General features: G+C 40.6%; 1 protein-coding gene across 2 annotated transcripts in view; it reads left to right on the top strand.

Moving 5' to 3' along the window:
* Positions 1–16834, top strand: part of trpm6 (transient receptor potential cation channel, subfamily M, member 6) — a 31589-nt gene extending 14755 nt beyond the window's left edge. For both annotated transcript variants that reach the window (XM_083526336.1, XM_083526337.1), the window contains 27 exons: positions 61–117; positions 295–435; positions 2338–2430; positions 3481–3737; positions 3839–4067; positions 4196–4351; positions 4490–4621; positions 4861–4989; positions 5700–5951; positions 6134–6308; positions 6389–6503; positions 6770–6963; positions 7472–7604; positions 8669–9531; positions 9708–9784; positions 9887–9986; positions 10114–10160; positions 10883–10947; positions 11067–11092; positions 11181–11231; positions 11365–11430; positions 11655–11944; positions 13530–13612; positions 13761–13966; positions 14068–14119; positions 15771–15880; positions 16458–16834. In XM_083526336.1, the coding sequence (XP_083382462.1) occupies positions 61–117; positions 295–435; positions 2338–2430; positions 3481–3737; positions 3839–4067; positions 4196–4351; positions 4490–4621; positions 4861–4989; positions 5700–5951; positions 6134–6308; positions 6389–6503; positions 6770–6963; positions 7472–7604; positions 8669–9531; positions 9708–9784; positions 9887–9986; positions 10114–10160; positions 10883–10947; positions 11067–11092; positions 11181–11231; positions 11365–11430; positions 11655–11944; positions 13530–13612; positions 13761–13966; positions 14068–14119; positions 15771–15880; positions 16458–16519 (4161 nt within the window). In that variant the 3' untranslated portion in view covers positions 16520–16834. The remainder of the gene's footprint in view (positions 1–60; positions 118–294; positions 436–2337; positions 2431–3480; positions 3738–3838; positions 4068–4195; positions 4352–4489; positions 4622–4860; positions 4990–5699; positions 5952–6133; positions 6309–6388; positions 6504–6769; positions 6964–7471; positions 7605–8668; positions 9532–9707; positions 9785–9886; positions 9987–10113; positions 10161–10882; positions 10948–11066; positions 11093–11180; positions 11232–11364; positions 11431–11654; positions 11945–13529; positions 13613–13760; positions 13967–14067; positions 14120–15770; positions 15881–16457) is intronic.
* The last annotated feature ends 207 nt before the right edge of the window (positions 16835–17041 follow it).

Raw genomic sequence — 17041 nt, 5'->3', positions numbered from 1 at the left:
AATAGCTGTTTATAAGTGGAAATTAAATTAGTTTGATGAACTGTTTTTCTCCCTTCACAGCAGCACCAAGGTTGCACAGATCACTTCTTACGCCATATAGTTGAGGATGCCAAGCAGGTAGGAGTAAAAATTAAACAGTAATAAAATAGCAATGCTGTACCAGGATACTGACATGACTAATAATAATTGTATTATTGTGATACCAATGTGTGATGTATAAGGAATGGAGTTGAAAGCCATTTGTTTCTTTGTTCAGAAAGTAGCATTCAACGTGTCATCCTTTTGTGTCTCCAGTGTCGTCTGCCTGGGAGCTATAAGATTTCTCTGATCGATATTGGCATAGTGATTGAATATTTGATAGGAGGAGCTTATCGGAGCACATACAGGAGCAAGAGCTTCAAAGCTGTATATAACCGAATCCATGGTGAACCAAAGGTCTATCCATAACCACCACATGACACTTAGGAGTTAATACTGAAATTCCACAGATCGTTATTCACACCTTTACATCACATGGACATATTTTGACTTTTAAATTTAAAAACACCTGTAATGGCAGACATTCCACTTTGGAACCATCTTAAGAGCTCTAATAGGTTCTGGTTTATAAGTGAAAGTGTTAAATTGGTTATTTAGGGATTTCATGAAAATTATAAACCGGCTAAAAATTTTTTTATATTCCACAATTCCAGTCATTTACATTTGATGCATTTGGCAGATGCCCTTATCCAGAGCGACTTACAGTCATCTCAGTTCCACAACTGAGCAATTGAGGGTTAAGGGCCTTGCTCAAGAGCACATAGCTTGGTGGTTCTGGGATTTGAACCCATGGCCTTCTGATCAGAAGTCCAGCATCTAATCCACTTAGCGTCCACTTCCCATCATTTCAAACACCTGATGCTCAGGAAGCTCAATAGATACAGTCTTGGCAATTTATCCTCACCCTCAATTCTGCATGTTTACAGCTTGGTGTCTTCCTGTCTGAACCTTTAGCATTTTTTATGTGCAGCATTCTGTGCATTCCAAGTAACCAGAAAAGTGAGCCCTATATTATCATGCTCTTTTATGGAGACCAAATGGTGAATGCTCCTTCATTCAACACCTGAAGTCACTCCACTCAGATGGCTGTGGTTGGAGCATATTGGCAATGATATGAAGGCTTACTGACTTTATGGTTGCAGGATTACTAGGACAATACCACCATTAATGAGTTTATAATGGTGAACTTAGTACTCAACCATGCATTGTGACTCAGTTGTATGATTGTCAAAATTTCCAGGGCAGTGCCAACCCACCACACCTTGTGAGAGACATGTTGTTGGATATAATTACAGGGCAAATATTGAATAGACTAAACTTATTCTTGTAGCTGGCTAAAGAGCTCTTAGCCTGCAAACCAGAAAAAAAGGTATAACTCATTAGAAACAAGGTTAATCGGACTCCAAATATTGCAATGAAAAAGGATCCACCATAACTACCAGAGACTGCTAGGAGTCCAAAAAAGCAGAATTGATCATTCTATCCATCATAGTGCCAATGCCCAGCATGAGCAGTAATTTGAAAAGATTGCTTGGCAGGTCTTTAGTAGAGAGTTCGCTAGTGCATGGAAGTCCATTCAGGGACAGAAAATCAGAAATAGGGCTAATGCATAATGATAAGTATGAAGCTGTACCAGGTCCCCACAATCTTAGATCGTCCTCACAAGCTGTATTGCAGAATCAAACAGTAACACATGTACAAAGCAAGAAGAGGAACACACTACGTGGCTTTTCATAGTATGGTCACTATGTCACTTTTTACCAGTGTCAAAGGGTCTTGGCATGTGCATGCACACATAGAAGAAGGTATGCAGATGTTAAAATATCACTCCTAACAGTTACATGAGTTATGCAGATTATGGTTATGGGGTGAAGTTTGAACTTCAAGCAAGTAAATTGCATGTCATTTGAAAGGAAAGCCCAGAAAACACTCATTAGCATAACAAAACTTTACATATGTCCAAACTTTCCTGAATTATTATTGTTAATTCTTTTGTGCTTAAATTTAAAAGTCCAGATCTTAATGAACTTCAAACAGAAAAATTATCAAACTCTAGACTGCTGTGACCTTTTAGGAATCTAACCCCTTTGATCACTACATATTTGTTCTGAACTGACTTAAAAAAATGGCATACATCAAGTTTGCAGTTATAACCCCATGGTTGTGTGTTTTAATTACCACATATCTAGATTTTTCACATATTACGAACAGGGTCATATAGTCACCCCAGTCAAATGATTTATAACATGTTGTAGATTTAATAGAACTGATTTATTGAGCTTTTGCGATGCTGGCTAGGAAGGCAGTCAGAAGCGTTCTGCATCCAGAAGAACGGAGCAGTCGGAAACAAATTCACAATTCTACAGAACTGCAGATCCATACAGATGCAAGGTGAGTTAAATAAAAAAGAAATCCTCACTGTAAATTAAATGAAATTTTTTTTATTTAGTTAAACATTTAATAATTCACCTTCCTGGTTTAATGAAAAACATAAAACATGATATGACTGACTGAGAAAATAGAAAATACTACAACCTGAGTAGGACCAAGAGAACCTCGAACTAGAATAACCTGATGGGATAAAATATAGACAGGATTATTTAGGGTTAACATATAGACAGGGTGGGGGATACCAAACAAATGGGCCGAGGGCCAGGGCTTAAACCCTGGAGGAACATGACTTAGCACTGGCAACAGATCAGGAATTGGAAACATCAATCCAGGAGGTGGAACAGAGACTAATATATATATATCACAGAATTAGGTGCTTTGTGGATATTCTGACACTTATCTGGACTATAGGCAAAAAAATCATAGACTGAAGCAGAAGCTAAATGAGACACCAGAACAGAGGCTTGAGCCATTACTGCACTTGAGATTGCAGTATGTGCAGCATCTGAAGTTTGTAGGTTTAATAGGGTATGCTAGTTTTCTACAGCTATTTCTACAGGCAAGTTGTTGTCTACAGAGGCAACATTACAAGTTCCATAAATAATTTGTAGGTAACAACAACTATCCTATGATCAAGGTTTGTGTATGCCTAGCCAATGAAACTCATGTGTACTTGTTTCTGTTTCGGATTTAGTCCAACCTTCCTGTTCTAATACATTTCCACTGTTCTGGGAAGGTTTTGCACTAGACTTAATAAGGTCAGACATTGATGTCATACAAGGATGCCTAGGGTGAATTCACCAATGCAACTCCTTCAGAAAGTGATCAGTGGGATTGAGGTCCGCACAGGCAACTTGAGATCTTGCAAACCAAACCAGAGTGGGTTTCTGCAGAGTGGTTAAAATGTCCGGTTGTGGATGCTGGGAAATTGACAGAACTTACAAAACAGCACTGAGTAGGGCTTTTATCTGATGAGCAGGATTCTCAGAGGTCATCGGTAATATGCCAATTGAGGCAAATAAAACTTCTTTTTTTTATTTTATGCTCTAGATGAAATCTGAATCTGTGGCTAATAATGTGGAGGCAGAGCAGAGCGACTCATCCCTGTTTGTCTACAGTTTCAATGACCTGTTTGTGTGGGCAGTATTAAAGCGGCGGCAGCAGTTGGCCCTTTTCCTGTGGCAGCATGGCATGCAGGCCATGGCCAGAGCTGTGGTGGCATGCAGGTTGTACCAGGCCATGGCCAGCGAAGCCAAGGAAAGCAACATGGATGACAGCATTACTGATGAACTGAAGAAATATTCTTTGTCAGTATCCCTTTTTGGGGCTGTATAACAATACAAACTTTAAACACAGGAGGTTTGAGTAAAATTTAAAGTACAATGTTTGTGTGTGTCTTTTCTTCAAGAGAGTTTGGCCAGATAGCTGTGGATCTTCTGGACAAGGCCTTCAAGGAGAATGAACGCATGGCCATGAAGCTGCTGACCTGGGAGATGACAGATTGGAGCAACTTCACCTGCCTGCAAATGGCAGTGGCCTCTGGCCACAGGCCCCTTGTGGCCCACTCTTGCACCCAGATGCTCCTTACTGATCTGTGGATGGGCCGCTTGAACATGAGAAAGAACTCCTGGTTAAAGGTGTTGACTATAGTGAATGGGTTCCTGTCCTAAGCTTAAAAGGTTCTTTCTAGTAGAAAATGTTGGATTAGTGGTATCATTAAGTTGATGTGACATACAAAGTCAGAGCCCAAAATTTCCACACACAGATCATTGTGAGTATCCTGCTTCCTGTTGGCATCCAGCTGCTGGAGTTTAAGAGCAAAGCCGAGATGTCCCACGTGCCTCAGAGTCAGGAGGCCCTGCAGTTTGGGAGTTACACCGGAAGCTTAGAAGAGCCAGAAACTGAGGACGTGATGCAACCAGTGAGCAAATCATGTTACTTAGTATTGCCTTGCTTCTTATGTACAGCTAATTCATTACATAAAGCTATGCTAACAAGCCTTTGCTGTTCAATATATACCATAATATGTATGTTCCGTCATTTTTTTTTCTTTCTGAAGGATAAGTGTGATGCAGAGCGAGGGAGGAGCAATGTGACACACAGATCAGGCCTTGTTGCATGGTGGTTACCCTGGTCTAGGAAGGTTTTTGAATTTTACAATGCACCTGTGGTCAAATTCTGGGCTCATACCGTAAGTCTCTTAGATACTGTATTTCTCTCAGCCTGTCTGTTTTGCTTACATTTTTTCTGTAACTTTCTGTCCATTTAGCTGTTACTTATTCCAATGTTTCTCTCATTCACCTTTTGTCTATTTTCCTTTACTTTCTGACCCACACTGTTGATCTATGTCCCTTTCTTTGTCAAGATCTCTCTCTACTTTCTTTTCCTTGATCTCTGAGAAGCAGTGTGTCTCATGTGTGTTCATTGTAGATGTCCTACTTGACATTCCTTGCACTGTTCTCCTACACGGTGTTGGTCCGGATGGAGCCGAGACCCAGCATCCCAGAATGGCTGGTCATTGCCTACATCTCCTCCACGACGATAGACAAGATCAGGGAGGTGAATCTGAAGAAAGTTTACCAGTTTTTACCTTTAGATGCCTGAGATTATTACTTTTCGTTTTGCAATTCACATGCACAATATATATTCTGCACATATTCTGCAAGAGAACGTAGACCGATATGACAACGGTGTTAATGATATGAATATATCAGTGGTATTCATAATAAATTATGTTTTCGAGTGCTAAATGTAAATTAACTTGGCTTGACTATTCAGGATTTCTTTCATATCCATAGCTGTTAAAAAATAAACCATAGGCACACTTTATCTGTTTGACTGGAATCAAAGGTCTTCTCTTATCTCTATACCAGTTTTCTCGAACAGTACCATTTTCTTCTTGTGCCTGTTCATCTCGTAGGTGTAAATTATCTTCGAAGTTTTGCTAATAATTCACCCAATGCAACTGTTAACAGTACGCTTCAAACGTGACGAACGCCGAGACTGTTTAAACCTAAATATGCGTCCGTCTGAATTTGTGGAGAGAAAAGCCGTGAGAAGTAACAAGAAAATGAAACATTGATCTGGTTGTCTGGCACAGTTTAGCAAAATTTCAAGCAGGTTGTCAATGTTTGATGACATTTTTTTCATCCCCGTAGCATAGACACTAGTGACCAACAGGGGGAAAAAAAGAAAATATCACACTTTTCCACACCAAGCTGTGCCCTTAATTGCTAAATATATTCTACCATGTGATAATTCTTATCTAGGTGTGCGTGTCTGAGCCTAGACAGTTCGGCAAAAAGCTAAAAGTGTGGTTCAGCGAATACTGGAACATGAATGACTTTGTCGCCATCGTCCTCTTCTTCACGGGCATGGCTCTGCGCTGGTACACGGGTTTAATCCATACATCGGGCCGTATCATTTACTGCCTGGACATCATTTTTTGGTTTGTGCGTCTGCTAGACCTGTTAGCCATTAACCAGCAAGCCGGACCCTACCTCACCATTATCGCCAACATGGTATGTTTGAATTTTCGTCATCCAAAAGGCCGTTTTTTTAAACACGCCAAAAGACACAATCTATATGTTTTAGTAAGGATGAATCAATGCCAGTATCATTTCAAAGTAAATAGTCAAAGCAGTTCATTTGAAATCTAATTAATAGTCAGAATAATACATGTCTGGTTGTGTGTATGTTCCAGATGAAGAACATGTTCTACATTGTGGTCATCATGGGCATTGTGCTGGTAAGTTTTGGCACACCTCGATGGTCCATCCTGAATCCACACGAGGAGCCGTCTTGGAATCTGCTGAAGCAAGTGCTTTTCCAGCCCTACTTCATGATGTTCGGGGAGGTCTATGCTACAGAGATTAATCGTGGGTAACAAAAATAAAGACATAAGCTTCCAGAACTGAGTTGACTATATTACTTTATCTTTTTTTTTCTGTTGTTACAGCATGCGAGGAAAATACAGACTGTCCTCCCGGTTCCTTCCTCAACCCCCTCCTGCAGGCCGTCTACCTCTTCATGCAGTACATCATCATGGTCAACCTCCTTATCGCCTTCTACAAGTATGTGCCAGCTGTGAATACTGTGGTTTGCGGAAGCCTTCAAACCCCCTGGAATTTATAAAAAAAATGCTGCTTGCAGAATTATTCAACCCATTATTTCCTGGAAGCTCTGGAGAAAGAAGATTTGGCTACAACTATAAAAGCCTGAAAATCCTCTGCATCTGAATTAACCAGATCATAAGATTTCAGTATTCTGTTTTTTTTGTATTAAAAATGCTTTAAAAAAAAGAGTTGAAACAGCATCGTCATCTCTTTTCGCCCGGCAGTAATGTTTACATCCACATGAAGACCATATCGAACCAGCTGTGGAGGTGCAACCGCTATCGTTACATCATGACCTATCACAAAAAGCCGTTCCTGCCACCACCTTTGATCATCCTGAGTCATTTGGCCTTGTGGGTGAAAGCAGTCTGGCAGAAATACAGACGGACTTCCACACATGACAGCGGCTCTGGCCTTAGTGAGTGTGGGGTAGTTAGGGGGGGGCGCATTTGAACCTTTTGAAAATCTTGTTTTAGAAATAGAAATATCTAACATTTTTTACCTTGGGGTCAAAATAAGGAAAGAAACATTCCAAAGTGTTCCCTTTTGGTTGCCGAGCCTAAGGTTAAACTTATATTTAGGTGTATGCACAGCATGAATTATCTGCTTAAGTAAATATGCCAATAGAAGGTCCTCTTGAAGACAAAAATCAATACAAAAAATCTTCATGAGTAATGAGAAAGTAATATAAAAAGGTCATCACAATGTCAACAGACAACTTTTATAAAAGTGCCTAATGAGCCATTCTTGTACGTATTAAATAACTCTTAATATCTTTTTGGGAGAGTTTTGTCACTAGTTGGCTTATTAGGAATACCTTTAAAAACTAATTCCTAAATCTTTTTTATCTCTGCAAAACTGCTTTGCCTTAATGTCCATTGTTAAAAGTGCTATACAAATTGAACTGAATTGAATTTCTCTTGCAGAACTATTCTTGGCTCCTGATGATCTAAAGAAGCTGCTTGAATTTGAGGAAAAATGTGTGGCTGGCTATTTCTGTGACAAACATGAGAATCAGCACTGCAGCCAGCTAAACCGGATTCGCCTCGCTGCCGACAAGTATGTTTTCTGCCCAGCCGCCCCACCCTCCAACCTCCCCGGCCATTCGCCACGGACTTGACTCATTTTGAGTATTTACCTTAAACATACAGACATACAGATCTTTACTTAACACATAACCGGGTAAATTACAGAGGACTCCGGGACAGGAGGTCTGACCTTAAGGGTAGAGAAGAGTCTGCGAGGAGAGCTGTAGGTCATGTGGCACTCTAGCTCACTAGTCGACATTAAAAGCTAAAACAGTTTTTTAGTATTTGCATGAACCACATAGACGATAGATAGGGTTTTGAAAATGTTTTGGAACACTTGAATTTTCCAGACATTTATGGTTCATGGGTTGGAGTTGTTTACATAGGTTAAAGTGGAAAGTATTGAGTGGCCTGCTACATAGCTCTGACTTCTGAACACTTTTGGTTTTATTTGGAACTCTGACTGCACCCCAGGCCTCCTCACCTCAACTACAGTACCTGACTTCACTAACACCCTTGTGGCTGAATGACTCTCCACAAATCACCACAAAATCTAGTGGAACATCTTCCCAGTTGAGTGTAGCTTATTAGAAGAGCCAATTGTGACCAAAGTGTGGAATGGGATGTTCAAAAAGCACATTCGAATCTTATGGTCTGGTGTCCTCAATCTTTTGTCCGGATATTGTATTTTTTGTGGTTAAGGCAATGGACTTTGGAACTGAAGGTCATAGGTTCAAATCCTGGTAGCTCAGTGGATAAGGTTTTAGATTTCTGAAGGGAAGGTCATGGGTTCAAATCCCAGCACCACCAAGCTGCCACTGCAGGGCCCTTGAGCAAGATCCTTAACCTCGTAGCTGCTCAGTTGTATGAACGAGATAAAATATAAGTCAATTTGGATATGGGTGTCTGCACAATCATTACAACTTTCCAAATTTGACATTTTCTTCTACACATACATTAGGAAAATGTGATCCATCAGAAAATCACATTTTAAGATTTCTTTCCAGTTTTGTCTTAACACTAATTATTAATTATTAACAAAGCATGTATTTAGGTAGCAGCCAAAATTAATAAACTTGTGTATGCGTCCCTCAGGACTGAGGAGATGATGGGTACATTAGCTGAGGTATCTGAGAAGGTGCAGTTTATTCAGGAGAACCTGCAGACCCTGGACGCCCACCTCGGTCAGCTGCAGGACATGTCTGCTCTTGCAGTGGACACTCTTAACCTTCTTTCGGCATCTGATATCAGGCAACAGGAAGCTGTCCACCTGTGTCCCAGCCCCCGAATCACAGTTAAGTCCTACTCGCAGATGTCTCCTATCGGTGGGAACACCACTGCAAGCCACATCTCACTGTCTCCTAAGGCTTACTACAGCAATCCACCCTCCATGCCAAGTGTCCTTGGCCATGGCAGGTCCTGCAGCTCTTTACAGCATTCACCAGTGGGTACGGGCAGCTTTTTTGACAGCAAGCTCAAGTGGGTGCTGGGAAATTTGGAAGCGGAGCATATCGGTCCAAGACAGAGACTCGGTGGAGACTCATCTGTAGGATTCCGTCTCTCGCACGGATCTCTGTCTAATTTGTGGTCAGACCTGCACAGGTCACCTGGACAGTCATGCGCCAGCTCTCTCACTACCGTCTGGGATCGTGAACCACAACATCTGCACAGCCAGGAAGAGTCTATGGAGGAGGAGGACGAAGACGATGATGTCTTTATTGACACTAGAGCCAAAAGGAACAGCGTGCTGGGCATTGTAAATCCGGCTTTTTGCGGTGACAGTGAGCTAGCCATGCCCAGACAAGGACGTTTGAGCAGGAAGTGGCCGTTTGCTGTACAGAGTGAGCTGGGGCATAGTCGCTCACTGTCTGCTAGTGTGGAGACATTGGCCACGCCTACAAAAAGGCACAGTGTCTCTGGAGAACCTGTACCACTTCATCCAGGCCAGAAGGATAGAGGTATTGTGTCTAGTTGACAGCTTTGTATTCTCCTATTAAGCGTGATGATTAGCATAATTTAATTCTAATCCTTACAAAATACATTATATGGACAAAAGTTTGAAGACACCCTACCATAAGATTGGATAGGGATAAAGTGTACATTAACTAACGTGTCTTTGTCTCGGCATTGACAGAGCTCTACAGGATCTTAGAAAGAAAACGATCATTTGGCAGGAAGTGTGTTAAAATCAAAGAAGGAGAAGCAGCTGATGTAAGAACAGACATTTTGTATGATACACATATATTTTTTTGCCTTATCACACCTTTTATTCCATGCTGTATTATGAACTGCATTGTAATGTTGGCTATGTAGGTCAGGAGACTGGAAAGAGATTTAAGCCGAAGGAGCCGACGGAAAGGGAAGGGAATGGCCGGGCGTAAATTCCGATCATCTGTCAGTCTTTCTCAGCTGAGTACGCCAATTAATAATTTGTCTACTTCTTCTTCTTCTTCTTCTTCTTCTTCTTCTATGATGCCAATATTTGAACTAATCCAGTCATGGGTCACACGGCGTTTAAATGTCAGTGCTTTTGTTTTCAGATTCTGATCATGTGGATTACTTACAGAAGTCATTCACATTGGGCCAGGTGAGGTTATACAAACCATAAACAATGATTTGGTCAAGATGGTTTTGATCTGAGACTAAAAAGCAGTGGTGTAAAGTATTTGAGTAAATGCACTTCGATACTGTACCTAAGCAATTTTTTTGCCTACTTTCTAGTTTTACTGAGTATCAAAGACTTTTACTCTGCACTCAACTTGTTTATGATTCAATATATGTAAATTTTACTCCACTATATTTTAACTGAAAATCAGTGTTACCAATTACATTTTGCTCCTCCGTTGAAGACGTCATTAAGTCTCAACACGCCCCCACAACTAATCTGCTGCCTGTGAGCGATTTTTTTTAGCACTGCTGGCCTCATTTTCAGTCCAAAAACTTTGAGAACCCGCTTTTGTTGAAGTCGAATAAAAATCTCTCTGAGACTGAGAGCTTCATCAAATCCTTTTAGCAAATCAAACCTTACAAATCAACTGGTTTTGGCTTTGCACTAACGTGCGTCTTGGTGTTCAGGACTGGTGCATCTTTGAGCCTATTTTTAATAGAGTGAAATACTCAAGTGCTGTTAAGTACTGTAACTCAAATCATATTGGACTTGGTGACTTACTCAGTATTGGGTATCTTTAAGATTTTCAAGTTCTCTTTACTTCTCAAAAGGAGAACGTTAACTCATCTGATGAACAAAGTACCTTTATAAAAGTGCAGTTATACATTTTATTAGTAAAAAGTGAAGTTTTTCTTTACTAGAACACAAGAAGCCCCAACCAATCAGTTTGGAACAGTTGGGCGCGCTCAGTCAGCCGCCGTTCTTCGTAAGTTGCACATTGCCAACTAATACAAAACAAAATAAACCTATACAGAGTATTTAAGAGTTTTGTTTAATACAACACACTTGCTTAATTGGTTTTTTTTTTGTGTTATTCTTGTGCAGTGTACAGAGCTGGGTAGCAGTTGAATGTAAGTATTTTTGTCTTTCTTCAGCATAATTGTTTCCAAAGCCCTACACTTTGAAAGTCACCCTCTTTTCGTCTTTCTTCTGTTTTAGCTCGAGCCTCCGTGTTTAAGTCGAGTGAAGATTTGGACCCACATTACTCGGGCAAGTTTGGCTCGGATTATGTTGTGTTTATTTTATTTTTTCATTCCTGGCTGTAAGTCAAATGAGGCCTCATGTGACTCTTATGGGCTTAGTGTGTCATATAGACCAACATTTCTGTGATTTGATTCTGCAGCTATGGAGAGGAACAACCTGATGAGATTAGCACATACGATACCGTTCACACCAGTGTCCCTGCTGGGTGAGTCACACTATACTGTTTACCTGAGAAAATGCACTGCTCTGTGATTTTACTTCATGTGCAGAATTGAGAATACAAATATAAAAAAAAAAATACCAATCTATATTTTTTAAGGGTCTACTTGACCCGATTGCACTCGAGATCTAAAGAGAAGCTGCTTCTCTGCTTTATTCATTTGTGTCTTGGGTGGATATCAATGTTCAAATGGTGTCTGCGTTGTCTAGGAGGAGAGGAGGTGTACATCTACACCCTGGAGGAGACCGAGCCAGACTCCATGCTCTCCAGTGTTTCCTCATGGTGTCAGAAAGGTCAGGCGGCTGTGCTGCAGCCCGTATCGGAGCAGGGAGTGCTGGACGGCGGGTTGCGACGTGCACAGTGGGTGCTGTGCACCTGGGCCGAAGAAGACGTGCTCAGGCCCGGCTGTGTGTACGTCATCAAGTCCTTTCACGAGGACGTGGTGCATATGTGGCAGACAGAGTTCCCCAACAGCACAACGCTTCATCTCTGTTTAAGGGTAATACTACTGTAAATGATATAAGGATATCAATTCATCATGTCATCTGACACACACAATGTGTGTTCTTTGTACGGCTCTGCTTCAGGTTTCGTCCTGAGGAAAACTTAAACTCTTCATCTTCTTCTTCTTCTTCTTCTTCTTCTTCTTCTTCTTTGTCTTTCGGCTTCTCCCATTAGGGGTCACCACAGCGGATCATCCATCTCCATATCCCCCTGTCCTCTACATCTGCCTATTTCAAAACAACTACCTGCATGTTTTCCCTCACCACATCCATAAACCTCCTCCTTGGTTTTCTTCTTTTCCTTTTTCATGGTGGCTTCATCCTCAGCATTCTCCTACTGATCCTTGTCTCCAAAACGTCCTACATGTGCTGTCCCTCTGATAAACTCATTTTTAACCCTGTCCATCGTCGTTACTCCCAACGAAAACCTCAACATCTTCAGCTCTGCTACCTCCAGCTCCACCTCCTGTCTTTTACTCAATGCCACTGTCTCTAAACCATACAACATCTCAGGTCTCACCACAGTCTTATAAACTTTCCCTTTCACTCATGCAGATAATCTTCTATCACAAATCACTCCTGCTATCACTCTTCTCCACCCACTCCACCCTGCCTGCACTCTTTTCTTTACTTCTTTAACACACTCTCCATTACTTTGCACTTTTGACTCCAGGTACCTGAACTCCTCCACCTTCTTCACCTCTTCTCCCTGCAACCGCACCACTCCACTGCCCTCCCTCTCATTCACACACATGTACTCTGTCTTACTCCTACTGACTTTCATTCCCCTTCTCTCCAACACATACCTCCACCTCTCCAGTTTCCTCTCAACTTGCTCACTACTCTCACCACAAATCACAATATCATCCGCAAACATCATAGACCATGGAGACTCCTGTCTGACCTCGTCCGTCAATCTGTCCATCACTAATGCAAACAGAAAAGGGCTTAGAGCCAAAACCTTGATGCAGTCGAACCTCCACCTTGAACCAGCCTGTCGTTCCTACTGCACACTGCCATAACACTGTCCTCATACATGTCCTGCACCACCCTCACATACTTCTCTGACACACCTGACTTCCTCATATATAATACCACAAACACAGAATGCAGCTCCTTCTGACCTTCTCTATACTTCTCCATCAACATTCTCAAAGCAAATAATGCATCTGTGGTGCTCTTCCTCGGCATGAAACCATACTGTTGCTCACAGATAGTCACCTCTTCTCTCAGCCTGGCTTCCACTACTCTTTCCCATAACTTTATGTTGTGACTGATCAACTTTATTCCCCTGTAGTTACTGCAGGTCTGCACATCTCCCTTATTCTTAAAAATGTATACTAGCACACTCCTTCCCCTTTCCTCAGGCAGAAAAACTATAACTCTTCATTATATAATAATGCGCAACATGTTTTTAATTGTTATATTCTCCTACATTGTCATAATTATGTATTCTATATATTTTTTTTTGTATGTACAGTTGTCCTTTTATTGCTGTTTTCTGTTGTCTTTTGTTTCTTTCCATAATATCTGTTTTGATCTGTAATATTGTTCATTTCATATATTATTCTATTCGTGCAGGAAATCCAGCAGCAGAGAGCAGCCCAGAAGCTCATGCAAGTCTTCAACGAAGTCAAACCCAGCTCTATTCCTCATTCCCCCAGGTTCGTTCAAATCTAGCAGAAGTGCTTTGGAAGAAGTACTGACAAATTCTTACAGTTCAGACTTTTTTTTTTTTACCTCTCTCTCACTCTCTCACTCTCTCTCTCTCTCTCTCTTTTCTCTTTCTCTTTGTGTCCGCCACTTTCTCAGATTTCTGGATGTCTCACTGTTGTACTGGCAGGCTAAAGGCCAGTGGCTTACCATAGAGAGGAGCATGAACGGCGAGTTCAGGAAATACAACAATAACACAGGAGAGGAAATCGCACCCTCTTGTGGCATAGAAGAGACAGTGCTTTCTTTCTCACACTGGACATACGAGTATACAGGCAGAGAGCTCCTGGTACTTGACCTGCAAGGTCTATACACCAGCTTTATTTATATGTCCAGCACATTTTTCAATGTATGCCGAATATACATGTCGAACAATGCTGAACGATTTCTGTTACTGTTCTCGCAGGTGTTGGGGTGGAGCTGACAGACCCCGCTGTGATCAGAACGCTTGATAGAGGGTTTGTGTTTCAAATGTGTTTCAGATGCTAATGCGATGTTCATTTTAGTTTTCTTGCAATAAGCTACATGTCCTTTATTTAGTATTTAATTTTTTACAACATACACTCTACATTCATGTCCTTTATGGAAGACTTTACTCAACATATTTGGATCCAGAAATCTGTTACCTTTAGTTTGGGACTTTTCCAGGTAATGTGTTTCACTAGAAGAAAATGACCTGGAGTTTTCTCACGTACTGGGTACCAGAATCTATCCCATTTTACTATCTAACAATAGTTTACTAACAGTGAATATTAATCATATTGAGTCACTGCTGAAGAATTACACTATAACGATTAGATGTTGATCAGATTTAGTTTTGTGTTGTTTTATATAGCACCTTTATCTTGAAGGGACTATTTCAGATGTAGACTCAATGGAATAGTATTGGAACACCTGACTCCATTAATTTAGATCTTCCCCAAATTGTTACCACAAAGTTAGTGGCACACAACTTTATCAGATGTCCCTAGTATGACATTTTTTGTCTTTTGAACTAGGACACCCAAACCTGTTACAGTATAGCCATTCCCTTGTGTACAAAGCCAGAGGCCTGTTAATGAAGATAGTGTTCTCTTTGACTGGAGGCCACTCTGTGCAGCTTCGGACGGTTTCTCATTAACGCCTTGGGTGGTTCCGTGAAATTCCGGAGTAAGAACAGGAGCTTTGAGGATGGATTGGACTGTAGTTAATGTCAACAGTCTGCTACATTGACTCAGGATTACTTTTCACTTCTGATCATCATCACTGTACCCCGCAACATCGTATATCTGCTATAAATGGACATTCGGTGCAACCCAGATGAGGATGGGTTTCCTCTTGAGTCTGGTTCCTCTCAAGGTTTCTTCCTTATCTGCCATCTCAGGGAGTTTTTCCTTTCCACAGTCGCCACCGGCTCACTCATCAGGGACAAACTTACTTATAAAGAACATCTTCAATTTTAATCACCACATTATCTGTGTAAAGCTGCTTTGAGACAATGTTCATTGTTAAAAGCGCAATACAAATAAAAATGAATTGAATTGAATATCTCCATGAAGATAAGATTTACATGATTTGGCCTGGAAGATCTCCAGCTATAGAGCTCTGATCTCAATCCTATTGAAGACATTTGGGATGAAAGTGAACGCTGACTCCACTCCACAATGAAAATCTTATCTTATGCAACATCTTCCCAGAAGAATGGAGGTTATTATAACAAAAATGGGGAATCCAATGTTTAAAAAGCACACAATCTTTTGGTAAGGCTTCCACAAACTTTGATCTGTATATTGTATATAGCTTACAGGACACAAAGGTAAAACAACCAGGTATCAAAATTTGGATTCCACATCCAATAAAGACTAGTTAGGAGGCATTAATCAGGCAAGGCAGGGTGTATATATACTCTGTATATAACAATAAGGCATAGATGTTTCTAGTGCATATGGTTTTAAAGTGTAGAAACAAAAATTGTTTGAAGAAATACAGTAACTCTGCAACAGTGGCCTCTGGTGGTTAGGCAGGGAACTGTCCGAACTGCCCGGGGGTAACATTTAATAAATAGAAAAAAAGAATTGATTTTTGCATGTGTATGGTTATGGTGGATAAGTATGACCTTTGTTTTTGTAGCTCATACAGAAATTTGGCGTTCGGCTCTGCCAATATGGGAGACGATGCGATCCGGAGATTCGTCCTCAAACACACGTGCAACTCATGCTGCAGGAAACTTGGTCTTACAGGTGATCTTTTTGTCTCAGACTTCTAAGAAACAGCAAACTTTAAATCAAATAAGTAAAAATGTTCAAGCCAGAAGTTGAGAATCAACAACAACACAAAAAAAAACAATTTAATGAGCAGGAAATCATTGCATCAGCATGAATACAAACGCAACGCAAAGGCGGGGCTTCCGATGTTTGGCATGTCGAGAGCCTTCTTTGATTACATATTTAATAGGGCTTTGTGCTTTCGCTTTGATTAGTTATTAATCATTCTCTCGAAAATTAGATGACTCGACGCTCTCGTATCAAGAGAGCGCACTCTGTTCAGAAGTGCCTGGAAAAAATATACGAACACAAACAAAAAACCCCGCCAAAAAAAAAAAAAACCAAAAAAAAAACGCCACAGTTCTTGTTCACGCTTTTTCCTTTTTCTGTTTTTTTTTTCTTTCTCGAGAAGCACTCTTAATCAAAACAAATTATTCATTATAAATCTTTGCATTGCATCTCGTTTCGAGGTGTTAATTTATTCATGCCCATTATGTGTGTGTGTGTGTGTGTGTGTGTGTGTGTGTGTGTGTGTGTGTGTGTGTGTCATCAGATTTGCAGAAGAGCAGCAATCTTAACAAGCAAGCCTATGAAGAGACTATCAGCACAGGTTGACCTTTGCCTCAAAAGTGTTTTTTTTTTTATGTTTATGCTGAATATAATTAATAAAAAAAAATAAATAAATAAAAAAACAGAGAGTAACCCACTGGCACATTGCCCCTTTTACCAAGCACCAAATCTATGATTGATCTTCTGCCCGTTTTGAAATCTTGAAGGACAATGGTGTGGCAATGTGGACTACCTTGAACATATGATTGTTTGGAAACTGCATCACTGCTACGTGATTGGCTGATCAGAGAACTGTGTGCATCAGCATGTTTTGAAGATGTTCCTATTAAATTGGCCAGGATGTACAAATAAAAAAAAAAAGTAGTATTATATTATCCTTTTTCATTGATCACTTGTCAACCAACACCAAACACAATGCCATGGGTAAAGAATAATAATAAAAAAAAAAAAAAATGAGGCAGAAATTTGTCCGTAAAATTCTTTAATTCTTCCCCCCACACAAGAAAAAATTGTCTACAAAAGCGATAAAATATCCTTTAACAAAAAAAAGTCCTTTGCCTGCTATGT

This window comes from Silurus aristotelis (genome assembly GCF_946808225.1).
Source record: "Silurus aristotelis genome assembly, chromosome: 23".
NCBI lineage: Eukaryota > Metazoa > Chordata > Actinopteri > Siluriformes > Siluridae > Silurus > Silurus aristotelis.
This window is presented reverse-complemented; position numbering and strand designations above follow the sequence as displayed.